The 23,768-nt window shown below is 45.0% G+C and overlaps 1 protein-coding gene across 7 annotated transcripts in view; it reads right to left on the reverse strand.

The window, feature by feature from the left end:
• Nucleotides 1–23,768, reverse strand: part of nav2a (neuron navigator 2a) — a 232,745-nt gene that overhangs the window by 23,977 nt on the left and 185,000 nt on the right. For 6 of the 7 annotated variants that reach the window (XM_040124570.1, XM_040124551.1, XM_040124561.1 and 3 more), the window contains 5 exons: nucleotides 7,950–8,079; nucleotides 5,406–5,724; nucleotides 4,320–5,043; nucleotides 2,345–2,564; nucleotides 371–657 (listed from right to left, as the gene is read on the reverse strand). In XM_040124570.1, coding sequence (XP_039980504.1) covers nucleotides 371–657; nucleotides 2,345–2,564; nucleotides 4,320–5,043; nucleotides 5,406–5,724; nucleotides 7,950–8,079 — 1,680 coding nt within the window. Of the gene's footprint in view, nucleotides 1–370; nucleotides 658–2,344; nucleotides 2,565–4,319; nucleotides 5,044–5,405; nucleotides 5,725–7,949; nucleotides 8,080–10,709; nucleotides 11,058–23,768 lie in introns of those variants that run through there. The other variant, XM_040124586.1, reaches the window with a different exon arrangement.

Raw genomic sequence — 23,768 nt, forward strand, 5'->3', positions numbered from 1 at the left:
TTACCCTTCAATCACAACTTGCGGCCACAGCGGCTTTCGGTAAAAATTCAGCAAAGGTTACAGATCAGAGCTTTAATTAGTGTACGAGGAAATACGCAAGTAAAGTATGACTAAGGCAGATTTGTACTTAAAGTGGAATATTTCCAGTAAATATACTCACACGGCAAAGTCCAGACCAGTACGAGCGTCATCGCAAGTTCATCAAAAAGTGCCCAAGTCTGTTAATTAGTTCACGCAACTTTTGGAAAGTCACATCAATTCATGAATCACACTACTTAGAAAGAACCTCATATGCCACACTAATGAAGGCAAGATGCCCTACTGGAGAACAGATGACCAAACTTTTTTTTTTTAAGGGACATGTCCTCACCTCTCAGACATGCCAGTTTTGACGCTGCCGGTGCGGCCCAGTGCGGACAGGGTGTCCTCCCTGTGGGTCCCATGGCCGCCGCCTCCTCCGGCGCTGCCCAGGCTCATGTCGATGGACTCGCTGCTGGTGTGCATGCTGCTGACGGAGGGGTAGCCCACGCTGCCTGTCCCGCCGTGCCCGCCCAGCGTGCCCTCCCTGCTCTGGGCGGAGGAACTGCTGAAGGTGGTGCCCCACGTCAGGCTGTTGGAGGGGCCGGTGGAGGAGTAGACTGAGCCGGGACTGGAGGCCTGTGGAGGGGTGGAGAGGATGTTATTGTTTTCAAAATCTGCCAAAACCCATTCTAGTGCTCAAACAAATCACTGAATCGCTTTAATAATTACTAATCTCTCAAAGGTGAGACATTTCTGATGTTTTCCGCTTTATGTACTTGTAAATTTAATATCTTTCGGTTTTTGAACTGTTGGTCAAACAAAACAAAAAGTGTACAGATATTAACTTGGACTCTGTGAAATTAAATTAGGCATTTTTCACTATTTTCTGACTTCTGATCATATGATTAATCTAGAAAAACATCGATAGATTAATCAGTAATGAAAACAGTCATCATTTGCAGGCTTGATCAATTTCATTATAGTTTTCACTTTTGTTTGATGGACTGTATGTTTTAAAATAACTGACTATATGTACTTTTGAACTCTTGCTTCCTGTTTGTAAAGACACAACTGCTGCTTTGAAGAAAAAAAAAATGCCCCATGTGCCACTTTGTGATTCACAACTACTCTGATGAAGCCGTATGAATCCTGTGAGAACATGCAGGACAGTTCATGACTGGGCATGCTCACACTTTTCTGCTCTGCTTCAGTGTGTGGCCTACAGTTAGTCAAACAAGTGCCAACAGTGCCCATCTGCACTTCAACTAAAGTCACTCATTAGTGGTTCAAGAAGTCACCAAGTTCGCAGCGCTAGTCGGGTAAGAGCAAAATCATCCTTGCGTCCCCGCCAGAGCCTCGTCATTAGCGCTACACACACACCTTCCCGCATCCCTAACACGTACTTACTTCATCATCTCTAGACTCGGAGACACATAATCTTTTTTAATCTCCAAACCAAACTTAACCTGCTGGTTTGGGGGTTGAGTTGAGTCACAGTTGAGCACAAAACTGTACAGCTGACGTGTGAAAAAGTCAGCAGCTCTAAAGAGCAGTGGTCTATTATAGTATACGGTATGTGATGAGTGAGGCAGCTCTGTGGAGGAGGACAGAAAAATACACATGAGGGTGACATGAAAATGACATGTAACGAAACGTAATCACTGAAGTTATTACAATTCCTCCTGAGGGCGACCTAAATGTATGTGCCAAATTTCAGGGGCAGTCCACTTAATATTTGTTCAGATCTTAGACTCTGAGCCAGCAAAATGTCAACCTCTGCGCTGAAATGAAATAACCAAAGTCGGCAGGATTCATCCTCTGGGCACCATGAATTTCTGCACAAAATTTCACTGCAGTCCCTCCAGCAGTAGTTGAGATGCTTGGGTCTGGACCGACCAAAGTAATGGCCTGAGCAACAGACCGGCATTGCCATAGCCTGGTTATAAATAACCCGAATGCAACTCCCAACCAAAAAAAAAAAAAAGGGAAAAAAAAAGAAAAAGCTCCCCCCTCTTTTCATGGTAAGTAATGGGTGCGGGGCAGCTGGAGAATGTGTGCAGCTAAAAATAAAAGCGTAACAAATGAATAAGTGGTTGCTCCTTTGAGACGGTTCTAAAAATAAACCGGGCTACTTCAGTGAGTTTCACAGGAAAGGTAGAGCAGAAGATTTATGAGTCTAAAAGCACAAGAATAAACAAAAACAGCTTTTTTCTTTGAAAAATGCTGGTAGCTTACTATCACTTCACATTATGTATGCTATAGCTTTATCGTACAATTTACTCTCACATGGCAGCCTACGGCGCATATGTGTGCTCCCGCTCACCTGCTCGCTGCCCAGCGTGCCCGTCCCTGATCCCAGCGCTCTGCCTCCAAACAGGGGGCTGCTGGTCTCGCTGTCCCCGCCTCCCAGCCCTCCGTCGGGGGACTCCGGCACCGTGGCCACATGGTTCATGGTAGCGTGGGGGTTGGAGATAACAGTGGAGTTCTTCATGTTTTCAGCTGTGGTGACCGGAGCCTGTTTACTGGGCTTCCCACCGAACAGCCTGTTGAAAAAGAGAGGACGGGGTGAGAAACGGAGTTTAAGTCATAAAAGAGCAGGAATAAATCTACGTCATCTGCCGTTTGTGACCAACAGGACAAATTTACAATGTCACAAACTTCTGACACTGTAACACACCATATCATCAATAAATAAAGGCAGCATTATGCCAGAAGAAGATGCATAATGTTCATGTGAGAGCCATTTGGATTTCTATAAACGTTCTGTCTTTATAATGTGACCTTTAAAGTTCCCCTCCGGACACGTTTTAAAGTACTTAAATATACTCTGCTGTGATTATTATTTTGTTCAACATGGTTTTCCCACATAAAAAGTTAAAAATATAAAACTGGAAGCACGTCTACACAAACTTCCTCATTGACAAATTCTGGATCAGGCCTCGGGCCCCGCCCAGCCCCGCAGCTTGCGCTCGGTTGGCCGGGGAAAGAGCAGCGCACGTCGAGGCGTCAAGCGTCAACGTCGAGAAAACATCGGCGAGATGTTGTTGTGTTTGAGCCTCAGTCAGACCCAGACTCAGACGAGGAGTCTGTTGCGAGCAAAAAGCGGCGACTAGCAGACGTGCCGGAATTTTAGGTGTGGTTAGCATCTTTTACTTGTTGATGTTGTTTGTTGGCGCGAACGTGGCAGCGGCTGACACAGCGTCAGTGGTTGGGCTCATGGAAAGTCTCGCTCTCTCGCACTGACAAGTCCGACCTGAGCTGGGGGTTTCAGGTTTCCTTTGCCCCGCCGTGCAGGTTGAAACCCAGGCTGTCTGAATCAGTGTTTTTGAGACATTGGTACACTGCAGTTCCAAGGTGGAAATACTCAGCAATGGCGTTGACTTCTAAGTTCCCGCATGATATGTCTTGTGTCATATAAATGCCACCGTATGGACATTTTAAAGTGTCACAAAGTTTAGGGAGGGGTCGCCAAAATCGTTAGGATTCATTCTCCGGGGACTTTGAATATTAGCAGGAAATTTAACAACAAATTTCGTGTAAATATTCATGGTTGCTCTGGATCAAAGTGCTGAACGGTGGAAAAAAACGGAGTGTGTTTGCCACCGGAATTATTCTTTGCTCTCCATGGAAAAAGAAAGACAGTAGCAGGCCTTTAGTCAGAAAAGGTAGAGTCAGTGCTTGATTTGAATCAAGGCCTAAACACACACACGGAACTCTCTCCTGGTTGTCTACTAATCCTGGGTTAGAGTTAAATGGCAGGCTGCGATGACTGGAGCTGTGGTGGGCGATAATGGCAGCGCACAGCCTCTTTGAAGAGTTATCGCTCCCTCACATTAATGAGGGCAGAGCGCTGAGGTAAGACTCAGCTCCCATTACCCTGCACCCCCACCCGCCCCCCACCGCACCGCCAAGGCTGAGGCTTGGCAGCTGATCGGCCCTGCTCAAGGCCTGCGTTCACAATGGCCTGATTTAACCTCACTGAGAGTGCGTGCGTGATTGTGCGTGTGTGAAACAAGCCCGCACGTGTGTTTCTTACTCATCACCGCTTATCATTTACAGTGACTACATGATTACTGTCTTTTAAAATGGACTTCTGTGCCCGTGTGTGTGTGTGTGTGTGCGTGTGTGTGTGTGTACGTGCACTGCATGTGGGTAAAGTCAAGCCCGTACAAGAGAGCCCCGTAGTTAGCCGTAACTATGTCTGCAGGATAACTGACAACACAAATGATGCTCTGCTAGAGTGTGTGTGTGTGTGTGTGTGTGTGTGTGTGTGTGTGTGTGTGTGTGTGTGCGCTCACCTGCGTAGTGTAGGCGAAGAAACCTGCTGTCTTCCTGTCAGAGGAACAGTCGCTGCTCCTCCACTCTGCATCACGGATCCACTCCTCAGGTTGTCAATCTCCGAGACGCCCTTCTCCCGATCCGTCTGATTGGCCATTAGCCCTCCCGAGCCGTTGGCCTTGGCGATGCTCATTGTGTTTTTACCGTGAGACGTGACAGAGAGTACGGCGGCCTCGATGCTGCTGGTGGAAGAGCGGTTTCCGTTGCGGGCCGCGGCGCCCGAGCGGCTGGGTCTCGGCAGGCTGCGGTACTGCAGCGTGGAGCGGGCGCTCATGGGGAGGAAGCCGTCGTCATGGTGACCCAGTGCCGACCCTCCGTCCTGCCCACTGGCTTTTAGGCCTCCCGCCAGTGAGCGCGCCCCAGATTTGGGCATCTTTCCCAGGGTGGCTGAACCACTGGTGATGGTGGCGCCGCTGGCCGTAACCATGGTTACCATCCCAGTGCCCTGCTTCTTGAAGCCGAAGGTGCTGGTCGGGGTGCGCGAGGTGAGTGTGTGCGTCTGGCCGTGGGGGTCTGAGACAGTGTGCGTGAGGGCGTTTGTTGTAGGCGCGCGGCCGGAGGAGATCGAATGTTTCTTCGCCTCATCGCCGCTGCTGCGTCCTGCGTCCGAGGGCGAGCGGTGAAGGCCGTTGGGACGAGGAGAGACACGTCCTTTTTCTGACACCTTCACATCGTCTGTCTTACCTGCAGGAAACACAGAAGGAGACACCAGCAGGGTGCGTGGGTAACTTCATACTCAGATCACAAGGAGCCTTATTCTTTAAATGAAGTGAAAAAAAAATGAAAATCGTCACTTGGACCTGTTCAAAATTTCTCTCTTTTTCCCAAAGAGGTTTTCAGAATTTAAGCTGTGGCGGTGTGCCCACTAAATAAGCAACGTTGGGACCTCCATCGATAAATGCAAGAAGACTCTATTCATATTTACATCGTAATGTGGTTTAATAAATTTCTGGAAGTTCATTCAAGAAGTGTGGAGACAAAGAACGGAGCAGAACACGAAACTGTATCAGCTAGGATCAGTTATTGGCGGAGGACGTCTGTGTTACCTGAACTGTGGGTCTTGAGGCCGATGGAGCCCGTGGAGCCTGTGCTACTGGTGCTTTTAGTGCGGGGGGACGTCACCCCCACCTGAGTGCTCATGCCTCTCCTCCAGGAGCCCGTGTGGGACACAGAGGGGGTCTTCCTCCCCGAGCCGCCCTTGTCGGACTCATCGGAGATGTCGGAGGGGTTCCGGCGGCTCCACTTGGAGCCTGTCTCCATCCTGACCCCGCTGTCTGACCCGCCGTCTGGCCTCTTCACCTCGTCTCCTGACCAGGCCTGGTGCAACGCTGTGGAGGCCGAGTGCTTCTCTGCATCCGTCACAGGCTGGGAACACACACACAGACACACACACCCACACTATGTCAGATTTACGACTGCTGAAGAAAGCGTCTTTTATGAGACATTGCCAAGTGGCTCTAAAAAGCACGTTTATGACCACAGCCATCATGCTGGGTAATCCTACCGGCATCCACACCGCCGTCACCTGAGCAGTTTGTCAGGAAGCTTTTTAACCACATTAGGGCCCGAGCAGAAAGATTTCTCCAAGTTAAGTGAAATGTGAGATAAGAATTTTGCAGAGCAGCTGGTGTTTTTAAGAAAAAGACTTGAACTTGACGCCATAAGCCAATTACAAGATTCAAGTCTTCAGGGTCTCCAAATGGAGAAACAATAAAATGATGGAGACTTTGTCAGAAGAAAGACATTTAAATATTTTCCCTTCAAAGTCGCGTTAAGTCTTTTTTTTTTTTCTTTTACGTTGCTCATTGTGAGACCTTTCACCAGGCCCTTTCAACAAGGACCACCTGACACTGTCTTATTTATACTTTATACTCTTTCCAGGGCAGAAATCGGAGACTTTAATATTTTGAACCTTCGGATAAGTTTACATCAAAAAAAAAGTTTACAAATGGTGGCGGTCCCGACAGCTGATTAGTTCTGAACAGAAAACACACCGAAGGGAATTTACTGCTGGACTTGCAATTTCTTTTAACTCTTTTGTGAAGGTTTTGTTGTTTTAAATAAAAGCACAACATAGCTAGATCACCGTAGCCTTCATTTACCTGACACAGTAAACAGCAGCTGTTTAAGGGATGACGGCGGCCTTTAAGTTGATTCTGCAGTTGTCCAGGCAACACTACAAAAATGCAGCACGGCCCAGCCAACATGTCTTATTACCAGATGGACAGATGAGGCAGACTTTATTAACCTGCACCGGTTCAGAGCTGCTGCACTGAGAGAAAGGCTCCTTTGTGCCCTTCTTTGTTTTTCCTTCGGCACCTCAACCTCCGGAGCAGTAACGGACGCACGTCACATGATGACTGGCCCCACATCAGCCACAATATGGCGTGCGTGCCGTACCCAAGCGAGTCAGCTGACAATATTATCGTCTCACCGATCGCCCTCCTGAACCGCACTGGCTCTTAATCAGTGTTTAATGATTTCAGGCCTGAGTCAACATCAGCTTTAGCTTTCTGAGTTCACAGCTCTGCCACCCAGACGCAGTCCCACATTCTTGCCTGAAAGCAGAGGAATGCTGGGACAGAGCGGGCTTCAGGAAAACGAGTGCAAAGTGGAGGGAGCACGTAGATATATGATATGTGAAAGAAGAATGCTGTTGTTTCAGTTTACAACCGTCTACATATAGGTTTTCAGTGTTATATGTAATTGGACTACTTCTGCAACATCTGCAAAATTTTCATTCAAATTTTGTGATGTGATTTTTTGAGAGTTGTGTCCAGACAACACTGTCGCTAGGCGACTGACAACAGCAACAACAGCAACAACAACAAAAAGACAATGCTTTGTTTGTGTTTTTAAAAAAAACTATGAACGTTGTTGTGCTTTTTACATTTGGATGTGATGTTTAGGGACGTGGGCTACGGCGGTTTTTATAAAAAACATCGCTGTGCATCACAACTCCTGATCTCAGAGCTGTCAGAAAAATCTAGACGTAAAAAGCTGCTAAGATCCAACCAGTGCTGTTGTAATGAACTCTTCCCCTGCACACTGTAAACAGAGCCCCGCTCAATCAAGCCCTAAATAAAGTCACTGAAGTCTGCAAGGCAACATGTTTGAGTGATTATTTGCTGGAGGAATCTTGTGCTTTTTGCTTGTGGGCGTCTGGTGACTGCCAGCAGATAGTAATGTGGTGCAGCGCTGATACACTGTTTGCAAACACAGGCGGACACGAACCCCCCGGCGCAGGGGTTTTGATGGAATTTTCATTCAAATCTGAACGCTGTATCAAATCCGCTTATTGAATCCAAATCCTTTTCAATCTTTAACTTAATCTATTAAGACTTAGCTTCCCCAACACTAATATTAAAAGGACCACAACGAAAAGTTTTGTCACACACCTGATGTTTAGAAAAATTACCACCCGAATGCTTTGCACATCGCTCTTTTCTAACAGAACAGGGTAGGGACATGGAAAGATTTGATGAGATTTATTTTAGTGAGCTTAACGAGTCCACACAGCCACGGAAAACTTTTCATTGTTCGTGTGTGTGTGTGTGTGTGTGTGTGTGTGTGTGTGCGCGTGGCCTTACCTGTGCGTTGAGGCCCTTGCGCTGTGCTGCGGGCGTGTTGGCGTAGGAGGAGATGGAGGAGCTGGTGTTGATGTCATCGGTGTCAATGTTGTCGCTGATGCCGCTGCTCACAGAGCTGCTGTCATCCCAGCTGGAGACACACACACACACACACACACACACACACACAGAGGACAGAGAGGCTCACTTTAGTACACTTTAAACAATAAATCTTCCAAAGTGGAGAAGATGGGGGGGGGGTCCCCTTGGCTCTTCGGGAACATGTCTCATTCGTCTTTGTAGAGACACTAAATTCACTCAGCAGACAGTCCAAGGAGCCTGAAAACACAGCTGTGCCATGTGACATTTCTTACATCATGAAAACCCAGTGCTGCTCTGCTTCAGTCAACTGAACTCTTGAGAGACTAAGATGCTTTTTGGAGAAGCAGTGAGATTTTCATTTTTGCAAATAAAGTCTAATACTTAAAAGTTGATCCTTCTGTCTTTTTTTTTTGTGGCCTTTTTCATATTTGCTGTTAAGCATAGATGAGTACACATCTGTACTTTGAATCTATCACCTGCAGGCTATGGGTGAATACTGTTTGTGTCTAAAACTAAAAAAAATATATTCTGTATGCTTCATTTTACAAGCAAGTATGGATTTCTCTATGAAGTTGTATTTCTGATAAACGTATGCCTTTGTATGAAAAGAAAAGAGAAGAGAAGAAAAGAAAGGAAAAACTTAATCTCTCAATAACTGTTATATGGAAATTAAAATGCAAATAATAAAAAACAAACATGAATCTGGCGTCTCTGACTGCCTGGTGATTCTCTCCCTTTATTCTCCGTCTAAACTGACTTCACACACTGGGGCTGAATGGGGTTGTCTATCATATGAACAAAGGCTCGATGGAGGGGTGACATCATGGTGTGTTTGTTATGTGTCTGTGAGTTGTTCAAACAGATCCATCTGAACAGAGCAAACATGCTGGGAGTTAATGCAGTATATATGTAAATACTTGTGTGTGTGTGTGTGTGTGTGTGTGTGTGTGTGTGTGTGTGTTGTGTGTTTCCACTGGGAGTCTGCGGGGTACAGGAAGCTCGGCCAGTTGGCAAACATCACCCTGAAAGGGCCAGAGGGAGGCTGATGGTGATGGCCAGTGCAGGGTTGGCTGCACCCGCGGACGGACGGACGGACGAACAGACACACACACACACACACACACACACACACACACAGGGCTGGTGTTGTCAGAGTCTCTGTATGTTTATAGTTATCAGGGGACCATCAGTTAAGAGTGATGATACATAAAAACCTGTTGAGAAAGTTTTTTCTTTTAAGACAAAACACACGCACGCACAATAATCACTGTTGACACACACACACAAAACTGTATGAACACTCAGGACTTAAAGGAGCAGTACAGTCTCACACCTCCTTGTCTCTTTAGTTGACACACTGACCATTTCTCTTCCTTTTTTGTATCACAACAACCAGGTCTAGAGTTGAAGATGATTTTCATTTGGATTAATTTCTTTGCCGATTCACCGATTAACCGTTTAGTACGTAAAATGCCCATCGGATGTTCTCAAAGACCTGGATGACATCTTCAACTCGCTGAAGACAACCAACAATCCAACACAAAAAGATATTCGGCGATACAATGATATAAAACGGAAGAAAGTAACAGAACCACACATTTGACAGGCCCCGACCAGAGAATGTATATCGAAATTACTGCGGATTAATTTTCAACTCATCAATTCATAAACTAACTGTTACAGCACATTAATTACCATAATACCAGTGGGTCTGCATGTTGTTTGAAATTTTTTTGCTAGAAGTGCCGAGACGGTACCTGATTTATTTGATACTGACTTAAACCAAATTTTTAGAAATGACAGTGCTAAATATTTTGGTAACACAAGCAGCCCAAGAAGGACTTTGCCTAAACAAAATACAGTTTAAAATCAGCAGTTTCCTCATTTAAATGAGGAAAAATCTCAGCCTGAGTCTAAGCATCTGACCAAGAATTCAACTCATCAGTACGAGGCCGCGTATTGATACTTGACGATGCAGAAACATTTCACTCTGTTCTCAGAAGAGTACGCGGTGCTACATATCCGCTCCCATTCATCATTCATCTGTCACGTTAGACTTTCAGACAAAAAAGTAAGTCGGTGCGGTGCTGCTCAGTCGCCAACTTGGAAGCCCTGAATGTTTCCCACCAGCACATGAACACAACATCATAATTATGGCTTAAAAAAACTGAACCAAAACAAAGAATGTTCAATGGCTGAAATCCCAGATTCAGATTACCACCAAAATCTAATCAGCTGGCGCTTGGCAGGTTTCAAGACAAACACAGCTGCTGCTTTTCGAGCAACTTTGCTAGCAACCTGACAAACGGAGACAGAGGGGGAAACATTTCTTCCTCCTGGATTCACCAGCAGAATTAATCAAACTGCAGCAAGAGCAGAGGCGCTGGGTTTCAGAGTTCAAAGCTTCCGTGGTGCAGACAAGCTGAGAGGTGCTGAGAGATTTAGAGTGACCGCAACCGCCTCGACTCATCCATACACCCACACGCACGCACGCACACGCACGCAAGCGCACGCACACACACAAACACACACACAAATACACACAAAGAAAGTAAAGTTATGTGGACAGCCAAGAAGGAACAGACATTAGTAGAACATCATTACTAGAAGGACAAAGCTTCCTTTACGTGTGCGCGCACACACACACACACACACACACACACGCACACACGCATCTACCTGGTCAGGGTGCCTGGGTTGCCGTGGGAACCAGAGCGCTGCGGGAAAATGCTAAGCTGGACAGAGAGCTTCATGACTCCATGCCGCTGAGAGAGTTCACACGGCCAAATATCCCTTCCACTCCCTCTCTGTCTGCCTCTCTCTCTCTCTCTCTCTCTCTCTGAGCTTTTCTCAATGTCTCTTGCCCTCTCTCTCGCCCTGGCAGTCTTCCTAGATCGAGCTCCTTTGTCACTGGTTGCGCTGATGCTTCATCCCTCGGGCACTGTTGGTCTCTCTCTGGACTAACACACAGAGAGACTAGGGGGGAGAAGAGGGAAGGACCTGCCCTGCTGCTGGTAACATGAACCTCCCCTGGGACTGTTAACCACTTCACTGCTGCAGCTGCGCCACTAATAGAGCACACTGAAACACACAAAAAAAAATCCCAGAGCCCTAAATAAGCCACTTCAGTCTATCAAGAATCGAATGGCAACACATGTCAAAGCCACATGATCATAGACACACTCTCTGAAACTCAAGGACAATCCTCGTCCCACTGTTGCTTTACTGTGTGTTTCCCAGCTATGGTTTATGCGTATGTGTGTCCGTGTGCAAGGCTACAATTTCCCAGACAGATCCACCCTGACTAGCTGACAAGCCAGTGCTAATTAGAGATCAGGCCAAGCAGCGTGGCCCGGCCCACAGCCTCCCGCTGGCAAAGCAACCCGCCAGTTAACAACCACCGAGCGCTTTACGGCCAATCGCAGGAGACGAAGACATTAACCGCGGGCTGCCCCCGGGAGGAAGTGGTGCCAAACGCAGGCCAACGCAGCCGGCATCTAATAGATCATCACAATAAGGAAAAGAGGTGAAGCACTTTTTGCTCTTCCTCTTAATGCACCAGTCCACCCAATCCTCGATGAAGATAAGTTTGGGATTTAGGGACTTCTGCCTCTACAACAATACGATGAAAGTGAAAGGGATTTTTTTTTCTGGTGCTCAAAGCAAAAAAAACCCAAATAAATATTGAATTAAATAAAAGAAATAAAAAAATTGGCCCTGTAAATCAGCAGGAGTGTACGGTTACAATTGTGTGAGGTAACTTGCGAGTCCCACTCTCATCCTCTGTCAAGAAGACAGTAGTGGAGGAGGAAGAGTGACCCAAATCAAGACATTCCACAGAGAAACATCTCCTCTCGCCAGGTCGCTTTAGAGAGCTTTCTGCTCTCCCGAAGGGTTCAGAGGTCAGAGGCCAAACCTCCAAACTTTCCTCAAAGAGAAGAGTAGAGTGGGGGAGGCAAGCGGACCAATGGAAAAAAGGACTGCCTCGTCGGTCGGCCAATAGGAGTGTCTGGTCGTGTCCTGAGAAAGAGGCTGCGGTTGTGTTTGTTTAACTTCTCTTGTGTGCGTCCCCGGGGACTGCGGTCAGTTAGTCTCTCGGTCAGCCCTGCATTACTACAACCCCCCTCCAGAAAAGCCCCGTCCGACTCTGGCACATGCACACAGGCTCCGTGCCGCAGAAATATACACACAGACATGTGGCCACAACAGAGCTGTGAAGCAGAAGTAAGGGGATTTCCTGTGTTTGAGGGGCGACTACTGGTCCTCATACTGGGTCTGGATCATATAACCCCAAATCTCTGTCTCTGTCCAGACAGACAGACAGAGAAGGGAGCTCTCGGGGCTGGGGGGACACACACAGATGACACCGTGGACAAGCTGACAGGTGAAGTCTGCACACATTGTACAGACACAACATCAGGACAGAGGAGCCAGTGTTGTGACTTCATCCCAAACATATCAGCACCATCAGAGACTTGCAAAAAACTTTATCCCTATCAGGAAATATTGTGTGCATGAACCCATAACATGAAAAACAAGTTTTCCCTCATGGACTTGGCCCTAATACAACATGACTGTTGAACAGTTTTCACTGGTCTTGCTGATTAGGGTTTGACATGGTTTGAATTTTTCTTTTGTTTTAATACAAATGCTGATACAATTCAAACCATGTCATGATTTTCAGCAACTATACTTTTTTGATACCGTCTTATTTTTTCTTTAACAAAAGAGGCCGAACCCCTTGAGTTCAAAATATCGAAATGGATCAGGAGCTACCTGATCAAACAGTGTGCAGACAAGATTGGCGATCTGACCAGAAACGTGACGAGGGCTTCTGATTTGATAACCTCTGCCCGGGGGACATGCTTTGGTCAGAAACGATCAAGTATTGAGGTTCGACATCAAGTCCAAATGATGATATAATCATATTGTGTTGATATTTCACAGAACTGTGTTATTAAAATAAATGATTGCAAGTAAACTGTATACAATTGAAAAAAAAAAAAAAGGGGGGTTTGGTTAACATATGTCGTGATACTGATTTCAACCATAGCACTCACACAGTATATTCATGTATGAGTAACATTCTCCACCGTGCTAGCTGTTTAACACTGTCAGTGAAAGCCATCTTCTGGTGTTCATCTTAGGATGACATGACTTTTCTTTTCCGCGTATTGGCATATTTTACCGTTTAACTTCCAGTAGGCAATATCATGTATACGTAAACAAAATGCAACCATTCAAATGACAGATTACAGAGAGAAATGCTGTTTAGTGTTAAAAACGCGATGCTACGTGTTCAGATGGGCACAAAATTGCAAAAATGCATAAAAGGCTACCGGCAGTGGGAGTGTGAAGAAGAATATGACACGACAACGGGTGTTTCCCCAGGTTCTGGGGAGTCGTTGTGCCAGTTTTACTGTATCACAGAGAAACGTTCTGATTTCTCCCATCAGCATCTGTACTTGTAGCCTCTCTTTGCCTTACGGTTCAGAAAAATTCACAATGATATCATTACCTGTACTGAACTGATGCAATGTAATGTTTTTGATGAACTGTTTATTTTCCGTGACAGAAATATAGGAAAATGTTGGACATCTACGCTTAAGAAGCAGTGTTACTGCTTCTTAATCGCTGCAGCCAAAAAACACCTAAAACCTGGTTATGAAGGTTATTTTTTGTTGTTTTTTTTTTAAATTTTGTGGAAAAGGAACAATAGTCAGGACTACATGGGCACAGTGTGAGGGTGTAAGGCCGTGAAGGGACAGGACCTGGCACATTCCGGGCCGGAGCCCAGGACCCGTGTGGTTCGAAAATGACACAGCTGTCCCTGTAGTGATGAGCAATGACAGGACTGGACTGGACAACGCGCTCAGGAATGTCTCCCCTGTCTCTCTGTCTGTGTGGCTCTGTCTCTGTCTTTCCCCCGTGTCTGGTCCCATTGTCTCCTGTCTTGGGAAAACATTTGCTATCTGCACTCAGAGTATTTATCAAAGCATTTAGATCCCTCTGGCTGCCCCTCTTTCACACAGATTTCCCTTTGACTTGTCGGTCTTCTCGCTCGCTCTCTGTTTGATGTATAAACACGCTCCTCCCTTAGATTCAACCGACTGACCCGGATCTATGGTAAAAACACACCAAAGTCTTCAAAAGTGACACGAATCGCTGAGCACAGGCGCACGTCTCCTCCATGCTGCATCCACCTGTGCAGCAAGCGGCGAAATTTAAAATATTACTGGGGCAAACGTGGAATTTCTCATGTGTGCGCAGACACGCTGCTTAAACACACACCGCATACAAACCAACCTATTGTCGCCTCAATGCTAGAGTGACAGAAAGGCGGTAACTCCCTCTCAACCTGTGGTCTACAAAAGGGGTTCAGGGGATCCCTGGGGGCCTATAAATGTACCAGTTTGGTTGGGGTGCAGCTACAACTTCAAGGAAAACTTCTGGCGTCCTTTCTCATGCTCATCTGGTTGGAAACCTTCTTTAAAAGTGTCTCCAGATGATGATCCACTTTAAGGAAATAAAATGTTTTCAATAGTTTCCTCTCTAAACGTTGAGCCGCTTTTTTTTCCCCAAGTTGCTGTTTTTCTACAGATGCTCTCAGCTGCTTCTCCATCTGAACTTAATCTTTAGTCTCAAAGTGAAAAAATGTGCATTAAATAAAAGTATAGCTGTTGATGTAAAAAAAAATCTCTCCAATATCATTAAATTGCATCATTTATTAAGTATGGAAGCAACAGACCAATACACTGAATGCTAACAGTATAAGAAAAAAAAAAGTTATTAAGCTCAATATTAACCTTTTTGACTTCAAAAATCATTAAAACTCACAGAACTTTAATATAAACTCTTGTGGAGATCACAAACTTTCTAAAGATACCAAATATGTCAGGCTGAATTCTGGGGAAATGTGTAAAAGTTGAGTCTTAGTTTTAAACATTCCATTCAGTGAAAACATCATGCAGCTAAAATGAAGAGTTCGAATAAGGTGATCCAAAATATTTTATGATACTGTCAGACAGTGTGGGCTAAGAGGATTTTTCCAACCTTAAAGTTACTGAGGGGGAATTAAAATGGGAAAACTGTGAATTAAAGGGATGAAATCAAAAATTAAAGAGTCATTTTCCCACGTGAACGACACCATTTGGAGCTCATGGGACAAAATCTTAGCAATATGTTGTTTTGTAGCCTGTGTCAAGAGTCCATGACATGAAAGGTCTGGCATGCAGACTTCTGTCCCCGAGCTTTTCCTGCAGCTCAAATAGTGAAATGTGGATAATCGACATTATTCAGTTACTTTAAAGCTGCAGCCCACGTGAACCTGCTGACTCCGCGACTCCCCACCTGTGCCCAACCTCACGAGAAATGACAGTCTGGGGAGGTAAGGAGGGTTAAACTTACCCTGCGCTGAGTCACTCACTTCAGATGAAATAACGTCCAACATGCTCCGCTCCTTTGCTCCACTTTCACCATCTACTGTTTCCCCCTGATAGCCGGGTTCAGATCGCAGACTGGACCAGAGACACTGGACCGAGCCTGACCTCTTTGTTTCTCTCAAAAAGCTGCTGGCTCGGCAGCTAGTTCAGCCGGCTGAGGCTCATAAACTTTGCCATCGAGTCGTCCTTTTTCTCCACGCTTTCTTCTCTCTGTGGGTTATTGCTACACCTCACTGCTTTCATTTGAGCGATAAAGCAAAGAGTCTCGACAGTAAACAGGAAAACACAAACAACCTTAAACAAATAATACGACAAAACAGTGAGCGCAAAGATCACGAGAGAAGAACTGTGGATCCTCCAGCCGCAGTGTTCGACATAAAAAAAGAGAATGTGTGGGAGAAAAACCCTTTTTTACCTGAGTGAAAGCCCCACCCTCATTAGTGGTTGTGAGTGTCTGACTGTGTGTGTGTTTCATAGGGCGAGGCAGGTGTGCTTGTTAAAAGCCCAAAAGGAGGGGGGAAGATGGTCTGCTGATAGAGCTGCCATGGCAACCGTTACATCGTTTCTCTTAGGACTCTGTCCGTTTCTCTCTGCTCATAAACAAACCTCTTATTCAGTTTTCCCCCATCGGTTCTCTCTCGTTTCCTCTCCATGTAAATCAAGACCCTCCTCCCACATGGATGTGGGCGGCAAACGGTGTGGTACGCTGCAAAAAAAAAAGAAATCTCCATCTTGTCCACTAATATTGCCTATTACTGAGTTTTAAAGCCGTGGCTGTGTTGAAACCAAATCTGCCTGTGCAGTGAGTTTATCCCAAAGATTGTCCCCAAGACAAATTTTTCTAGAAGTGACCTTCAGTTGTCAGCTGACTTTTCCTCTCTTGTGGAAGAGTTTATACTCTGATGATGATACTGATCATGCAGGTTACAATAGCTTTCTCTGTTTTGGACTTTCTGTTCTGTCAAAGGGTCAGCGTTGTCAAGAAAGAGCAGGATCAAACGTAACACACAGATTCTTGGCTGTCAGACTTTGAGAAAATCACACGGTTGTCGAGAGACGACTCGCTAGTGGCGCTGTTTGGTGAACTTTGCACAAATTCATGTGTCGAGGTCACTAAAGTCGCACTTGACGCAAGAAAATTGAGCAGCTGTAACTTCACTTCACTTCAATTCAATGATTTCACTGCAAAATTACGCTTTTGAAATGCCGTTGAGACCTGCCTTTAAGGCCGAATGCTTAATAAAAAGATAAATAAAAATGTCACGACTTGCTCAAGGAAAAATCTCGTTGATTTGTATTGGAAACAGGTTAAAATGATCTCACAGCTCTGGCTATCATTTTTCCACTCTTTTTTTTTTTAATTGAGCAAATATGAGTAAAATGACTAAGATGGAGATTTTTTTTCAGTGTAGGTGGAAGAGCTCTCTGCAGCAGATGGGGTATGTGGGTGTGTGGGAGCGTCATTAACTTTGGGAACATATTTGGCCTTACAGCTTACATGGAATAGCCACAGATTGTGGGTCAGACTGCGTCAGACTGCTCCATCCTGCCCCGGAATGCCTCGCCAGAATGGCTTCATTACAAACACACACACACACACACACACTGAATGTACACAGCAAAGGCCGCTTTCAGCTTGTACATGGCTGCGAGGCATTTATAGGATTTAGTATTCGAGGGGAGTCAAAGGATGTGTGAGAGTCTAGATATCTGTAGAAAAGTATTTGTTTGAATAGTAGATAAGATAAGATAAGGAGAGAGCACGGACAGGAGTATCGCAGACCAAGTGTTTAACATATTTTCCTCTGGGTGAATATGTAAGGTTGACAAATATACTCACAAAAATATTTCCTCGTTCCTTTTCATGACAGGACCAGATCTCACGGCAGACTGCATCACTCTGCTATGACTTAAAGACGTTACTGCCTTTTATTTTTAATTTTTTTTTCTTTTCTTTTTTTTTCTTCTTAAAAATCAACCACAGCGCATTTTCAGCCCCAGTGTTACTGGAGTTCATTCTGAGTTTGAGAAGCTAAGCTCCTTGTTTTCCTCTTTGACCTGTGAATGCTGTGCATGATTCACTGATGCTCATCTAATACAAAAGGAATGGGACAGACCCCATCTGCCAGCATGTGGAAAGCTCTCGGCTGAATGGTGTTGGTTCATCATAGCCTGTAACCTACAAGGAAGCCAAGTGGCAACACAAGTTCAACACAGTGATTTCAGTCCTGAAACCTTACTATCAAGCTATCAAGCAGTTTGAGTTTATGACAAAACAAGGTGATTAAATTTGCTCATTAAATGAGGGAAGGAATCTGAGCTTTTAGGTTATGTAGTTTAAAATTACTACAAAGTACTTGTCTCACTGACAGGATCAAAAACTGAGGAAAATTCTTGAATTCTTTTGTTTTTTATCAAGGGTTATGTAGTTGGGTTCTCTGTCTGCAGTCTTTATTTTGTTTTATTTTAATGCTATATATTCTTACACTTGAGGATAACAGTCCCGTTGCTTTAGTGCGGCATTTACTGTTTTTGTTTTTTTTGTTTTTGATGTTAAGCTGTGCAGGAAAGATTTGCACAATTTTGTAAGATGTTTTTAATTGTTCCAAATGGAATCAGAAGAAGAAAGATCGAGGAGACATTTTAATCCATGACCTTATGATGAAGTACATCCCCAAAAATGAAGGGAATCGCTTAAACTTTTATGAACTTTAAAACTTTAGTTGGGCCCTCTGCTGCAAGAATCCAAGCAAACTGTCACAGAAAACCTAGTTTCACCAATCTCACTCCAATCCGAGGGTGGTTTTGTTTCACTGTGGACAGTGCGTGTGAAAACAATCATATAAACTCCGCTGACAACCACAGATGGTTTAGGTGTGTTCACCGTTTGCCCTGGTGCTACTCATCCTGGTAACCCAACACTAACTCAGCCTGCACCCTTTTACCATCATTAACCAAACACCTCTGGTATTCCAGAGTGGAGCCAAGGCCCAACACACACACCAGACTGGGACAGAAAAAAAAAAAAAACACACACACACACTGCTGAGCAGATTTTGTGTTGGAGAAGTCCCGAATCAGCGGCTGTGACCAGCACTGACAAGCCGATGCTGTCTCCAAGCAGGACAGGACCGACCAGGGACGGTATGAGTACAACCAGGGCGGGGAAGGTTTGGGGGCTAAAAGTGCAGATGTGGCTCGTTCCTCTGTTCCTGTGATTATCATACAAATAGACTCCTGGTTCTAAAGGGAACAGGACTGCTGGCTCATGAAACTACAGGAACAGAGGGAGGGGAGAAAAACGATCCAGTGATTATTATTACAGTGAGAGCCTGGGGGCAAACCACAGCATTCACTCTGCTGAAGCAGGGGAGCAGGTGGAGGTGGGGTTACAGAGGACAGACAGAGAGACGGGGAGACAGACAGGTAGACGGCGAGACAGGTGGAGTGCCAGGTGTTGTTGGTAGCTGAGGAGAAGGGTGGAAAAAAGAGGGTGAACCTCTCTCTTTCTCCCTTAGGCCAACAGGGAACCTGCTCGAGTCCAGACAGAAGAGATAACATATTGGAGCTTGGGGCATGTGTGTGTTACAACGTGTGTGTGTGTGTGTGTGTGTGTGTGTCTGTGACTGGTATAACATGTTCTAAACAACTTCAGTTCTATTGCAGGTGGGATTAACTCCCTTCTGAGAGGAAAAGATGCTTGTAGTATACACACACACACACACACACACACACACACACACACACACACACACACACACACACACACACACACACACACACACACACACACACACACACAGCCCTACAATGCACCCTCAATATTTGATTATCAACATCCTTTCTACTACTACTACTCTACATAGTGTTTCCACATAAGGGGGGCAGACAAAATTATTCAAATAATCAAAGAGGGCTTTTACTTTGAAGTAACTTCAAAATAAAATCGCACCTGACACTGTCTATTGACTGCATAAGCTGAAAGGGGAGGAAACACAAACTACTAAAGGTTCGGGACGCACGTTAGTTCGTAACTGGCTGTGCTGCCGTGTCAAGAGTCGTTTATAAAGAAAACAGCACTATGTTATGAATCGCAGGGGTTTGCGTAAGTTCGGCTTTGTTTCGGGTACCCGTAAAAAGATTAAATCCGGCCCAGGAAGGCTGGTTTGAGTAATAGACTCACGCGTTTGAGTTCATCAGATGCCAAAAGATGGTTTATTATAATGGTTTATAGTAAGAGAGAGGATTTAACAACTCTGGGGAGTTATAACAGAGGAAGTATACAATTCACACTGCAGAGTAACCTAGCAGGAATGTGGGCTTGAAGGTATTTGATTGGCCAACGCAGTGTGTTGCAAGACGTCGTCACAACGCGTTGTGGGCAAAGTGGATCCAAGTTCACCATGTGGTTTGGTTTTTTTTTTCCTTTTCTCCACAACATCGTTGAAATTAATTTGAAGGCCGGGTCTTTGTATGCAGTGCTAATGTTTGGCAACTCAGGGACTCAGAAGGCTAGTGTTTAAAGGCTTTGCGCCACAAAGGCAGGCCATGGCAAGTTTACTCAAGTTTATTTGTACGCTGCCTTTGAAAAACGATTCAAAGTACTTTACAAAGGGCATTAAACTGTATTTAATAGATCATGAAAAGGACAGTGGTATTAGAATGAGTGACTGCTAGTTAGGTGTTTTAAAAGGCACCTGCTGATGGGAGGTGTAACTGTCAGTGGAACCTGCTGTTTATAGTGTGGGAAGCATCACATGATGGCAGCCGAACAAACATTTAAAAAGGTAAACAGGTTTAGTTATCAAAGCTTTTGGTTACTAAAGCTCGTGACAACTGTTGGCGCTTTCTTATGCAGTCCGCCTGTGTTTGGCGTCCTGCACCTCGTCGATTATGTTCACTGACGTGAAGTAATTCTGCTCTTTAAGTCGTCGTACCTACAAGTCGGGTGCAGAGCCCCTCTGGTGTCAATGTGCTTCCCGCCAGACCTCTTAATAATGATTCAAGCTGGCCTTTACTTGACATAACCCAGTTCTTGTGCTTGTGAGATTAAGTAGTTTTAATTAAAGTGTTGATTTCCTTGGGTGGGTGTGGCAATTTTTTTTTTTTTTTAACATCAGCCAAGAGCGAACAAACAATACTTCTCAGTTCCACATGTTGACCAAACCAAATGAAGACTCTCTATTTTTTCTGCAATGGATTGTCTTGTGCTTGTTGTTTTTTTCCCCCATAATGCATATATAGTATGTCTGTGTGCAGACACCAGTAAGACAAACGTAGAGGAGAGGGATAGACCCTTCACAGAAACGTATAAAGTATTGGTAGGATCCTTTAACCACGCTGCCACATCATACTGATTTATATACTTTTTCCATGTGAGAGCATCAGTCATCGGCCTCAAACTGAGTGATTTGTGTGGTGCTCTCCTCTGCCTTCTTCGTGTCAAGTTCTCATTCGGAAAAGAGGAATGATATCTTCAACGCCTGAGCGCGAAGGGGAGGGGCAGAGGTCCCTCTAACACACACACAGCTACAGTGGTTGCACACCACAAAGACCTTTTTTCTTTGTCTGCTTTAACAAAGAGAATTCAAATCGCACGACAGACCTTTATAGATTGCTTCCTCTTTCTCCTGCCGCAGAGATAAATGACGGGGATAAGCGTGCTCTCACTCACACACACGCACATGCACACACACACACACACACACACACACACACACACACACACACACACACACACACACACACACTTTCTAGTCTCTATTGTCTCTGCCTTTTTTACTCAGCCTCGCAGGTCTTGTTGACTCCATGACTCAGTGTGAACCTCTTTAGCTTCCACCCACTGCTTTACATACATTTGACAGTTTGTTAAACTAGTTTTTGCATTTCCAACAGTCACCATCTCAGCTTATGATGTGATATACATTTTGAGTGACTCCCTGTTATCTGAACAAGCCGTTCGACCATGTGTTTTTCTAGCTGCGTCTTTTATGCTCCTCATTAGTCCACGGTTGATCTGATCTGGAGGGTTTTAGCGTTAAGACTTAAGGGTTTTTGGAACGCTCCCAACTGTGACTCCCGACCTTTTGAAGCTCGTGACCCCCTCGTCCGGGGGTCATGAGGTTTTTCCCCCGATGCCACGGTGACACCCAACACCTTTCCCCTCCCCCACTTCCTCAGCAGCTCTGAGAGGCACGGCTGCATCCCAAACCAGAGAACATAAAAAAAACCCAGCTTTTAAACTCCAGCAGGTTTATGGATGGGTCACACACCCATTGAGCAAATACAGACCGCACACACCTCTGGGCTCAGATCTTCAACTTTGACACTCACGAACTATAAAATGTTGGAAGCACATACAGGGAAAGGAGCTCACCCTCCTCCACCTGCCCAAACTGCACCATTAAGCCCCCTCTCATGTATTAAATTAGCCTCATCTTTTACAACAGAGAACCAGTCACCAGTCTTTACCCTCCAGCCCCTCTAGTTTGGGCTTATTATGCTAATGCACTTTATCTGCCGCTTCCCCAGCCCTCCTAATTAATCCCAAACTAAAAGCAGTAAGCACATTTATCAGACATTCCTTCAGGGGGGAGGAGGTGTGGTTGGGACGAGGGGGAGCCACCTCATCCCCTCTTCATTTTTAAAACTCTCTCCTTGCCCTTCTCTCTAATCTTATGAAGCGATTAGGAAACTCTCTGAAGATCGTGAAAGAAGAAATGAGAAGTTTCTGGAGAGGCATAACCTGCCTACTTGGTCAATTAAACCTCACAGGGAAACATGAAAGCACAAAATCAAACGAGAATAAAAAAAAAAAGAGAGAGAAATCCCCGATCTTTACCATTTAATTTGCTTCCAGTTTCTTCTACTCTCCACACTCTCTAATCAAAACAAGGCAGAGGAAAGAAAAAAAAAAAAAGAGGTGAGAGGAGAGATGGAGTCCTGCATGTGCGCATGCAGGGTGAATGCCAGCAAGAGGGCAAAGGTCAAAAGTCTGGAAGAGAGGAAATTGGCCACACCTGAGGATTTAGGGAAAAAGCTGCTTGAAGCACTTGAAGCTACTACTGCACGTCTGTCTGAGTAATACATGAATTTAAATTTAAAAATTTCTAGAGCAAAAGAAAATGGTAAATTTAATGAAAGCTGATTCAGAGCTCGACTTAAAGCGGGGAGACTTTCATTTATCATTCTACCTATACTTTTGCCCGGTTTAACCTCCATTCATTCATTCTTTCTCGTCCCCATCATTCCATTCTGCAGTCTATCTTAATACCAAGCTTGCTCCCTCCCCCCTACTCTCTCTCTCTCTCTCTTTTTTCTGTCTCCCCCTATCCCTCTATCATTGGTGACTCGGCCTCCATCCATTGCCGTCTGTCAGTTAGCCAAGAACCAAATCCCCTCTCCATCTCTGTGACAGGACAAAGACCGCGGCGTCTCCGCCGAATCCCTCACGCTGACAGGGGACGCTCCAGAAAGACCCACAGATACGGAAAATCCTCAGTTAATCCTCCCACTTTACTACATGTTGTGGCCTATATATATCTTGATAAAACCACAGGGATACATGTGTCTCACTGCTGTTCTTGCACGTTCAGGATCAGTTTGTACGTCAGCGGTTATGGTGTACTGTCACATCCTGTGTGGTGGCACAAGTCTGAGCAAAACCTGTGTGATATTATGAGGAATGGAGAGAGTGAAACATTTTATATCATAAAAATGGAGAAAGATGGGGTAAGACCCTGAGCAATGCATTCCATTACAGATGTTTCCATGTTGAAATTTTATGATAGCCTGTTAACATTAGGCAATACACAGGGTATGATGGTGTTTCAGCTGTTTTTCAGTTTTCCATTAGCTTTTTTTTAATTTTTTTATAATCAATATCAAGTTCACTTCAAGGAACAGAAACGGTGCCATTTTAACCAACGTTCTATACGCTGGCTGCTTAAGAGCTCGCGTTTTAACTCCATTTTACGCCAATTAGCTGTGCTATAAAGCCTTTTTTTTATGCTTCGAGACAATTTTTCCAATCTACACGTGTAAATGCTTCAATTTAAACCCCCTGGAGAAGTAATTTCACTATTTTATTCACAAGTATTTCAACCAAGGCCCATGAGACCAAAACAGGAATCAAGAGTGTTTCAGCTTCCAGGAAACACGAAGAGACACCTTCACTTCCTGTATGATAACACTAGGAAAAAGCAGGAAGCCGACCAGAAAGCATTACAACCACAGGACGTGTCCACCAACCTACTGGCAAACTATAATTACCGTACATGCCCAAACTCACACAACC

The sequence above is a fragment of the Xiphias gladius genome, chromosome 1 (genome assembly GCF_016859285.1).
Source record: "Xiphias gladius isolate SHS-SW01 ecotype Sanya breed wild chromosome 1, ASM1685928v1, whole genome shotgun sequence".
NCBI classification, from domain to species: domain Eukaryota; kingdom Metazoa; phylum Chordata; class Actinopteri; order Istiophoriformes; family Xiphiidae; genus Xiphias; species Xiphias gladius.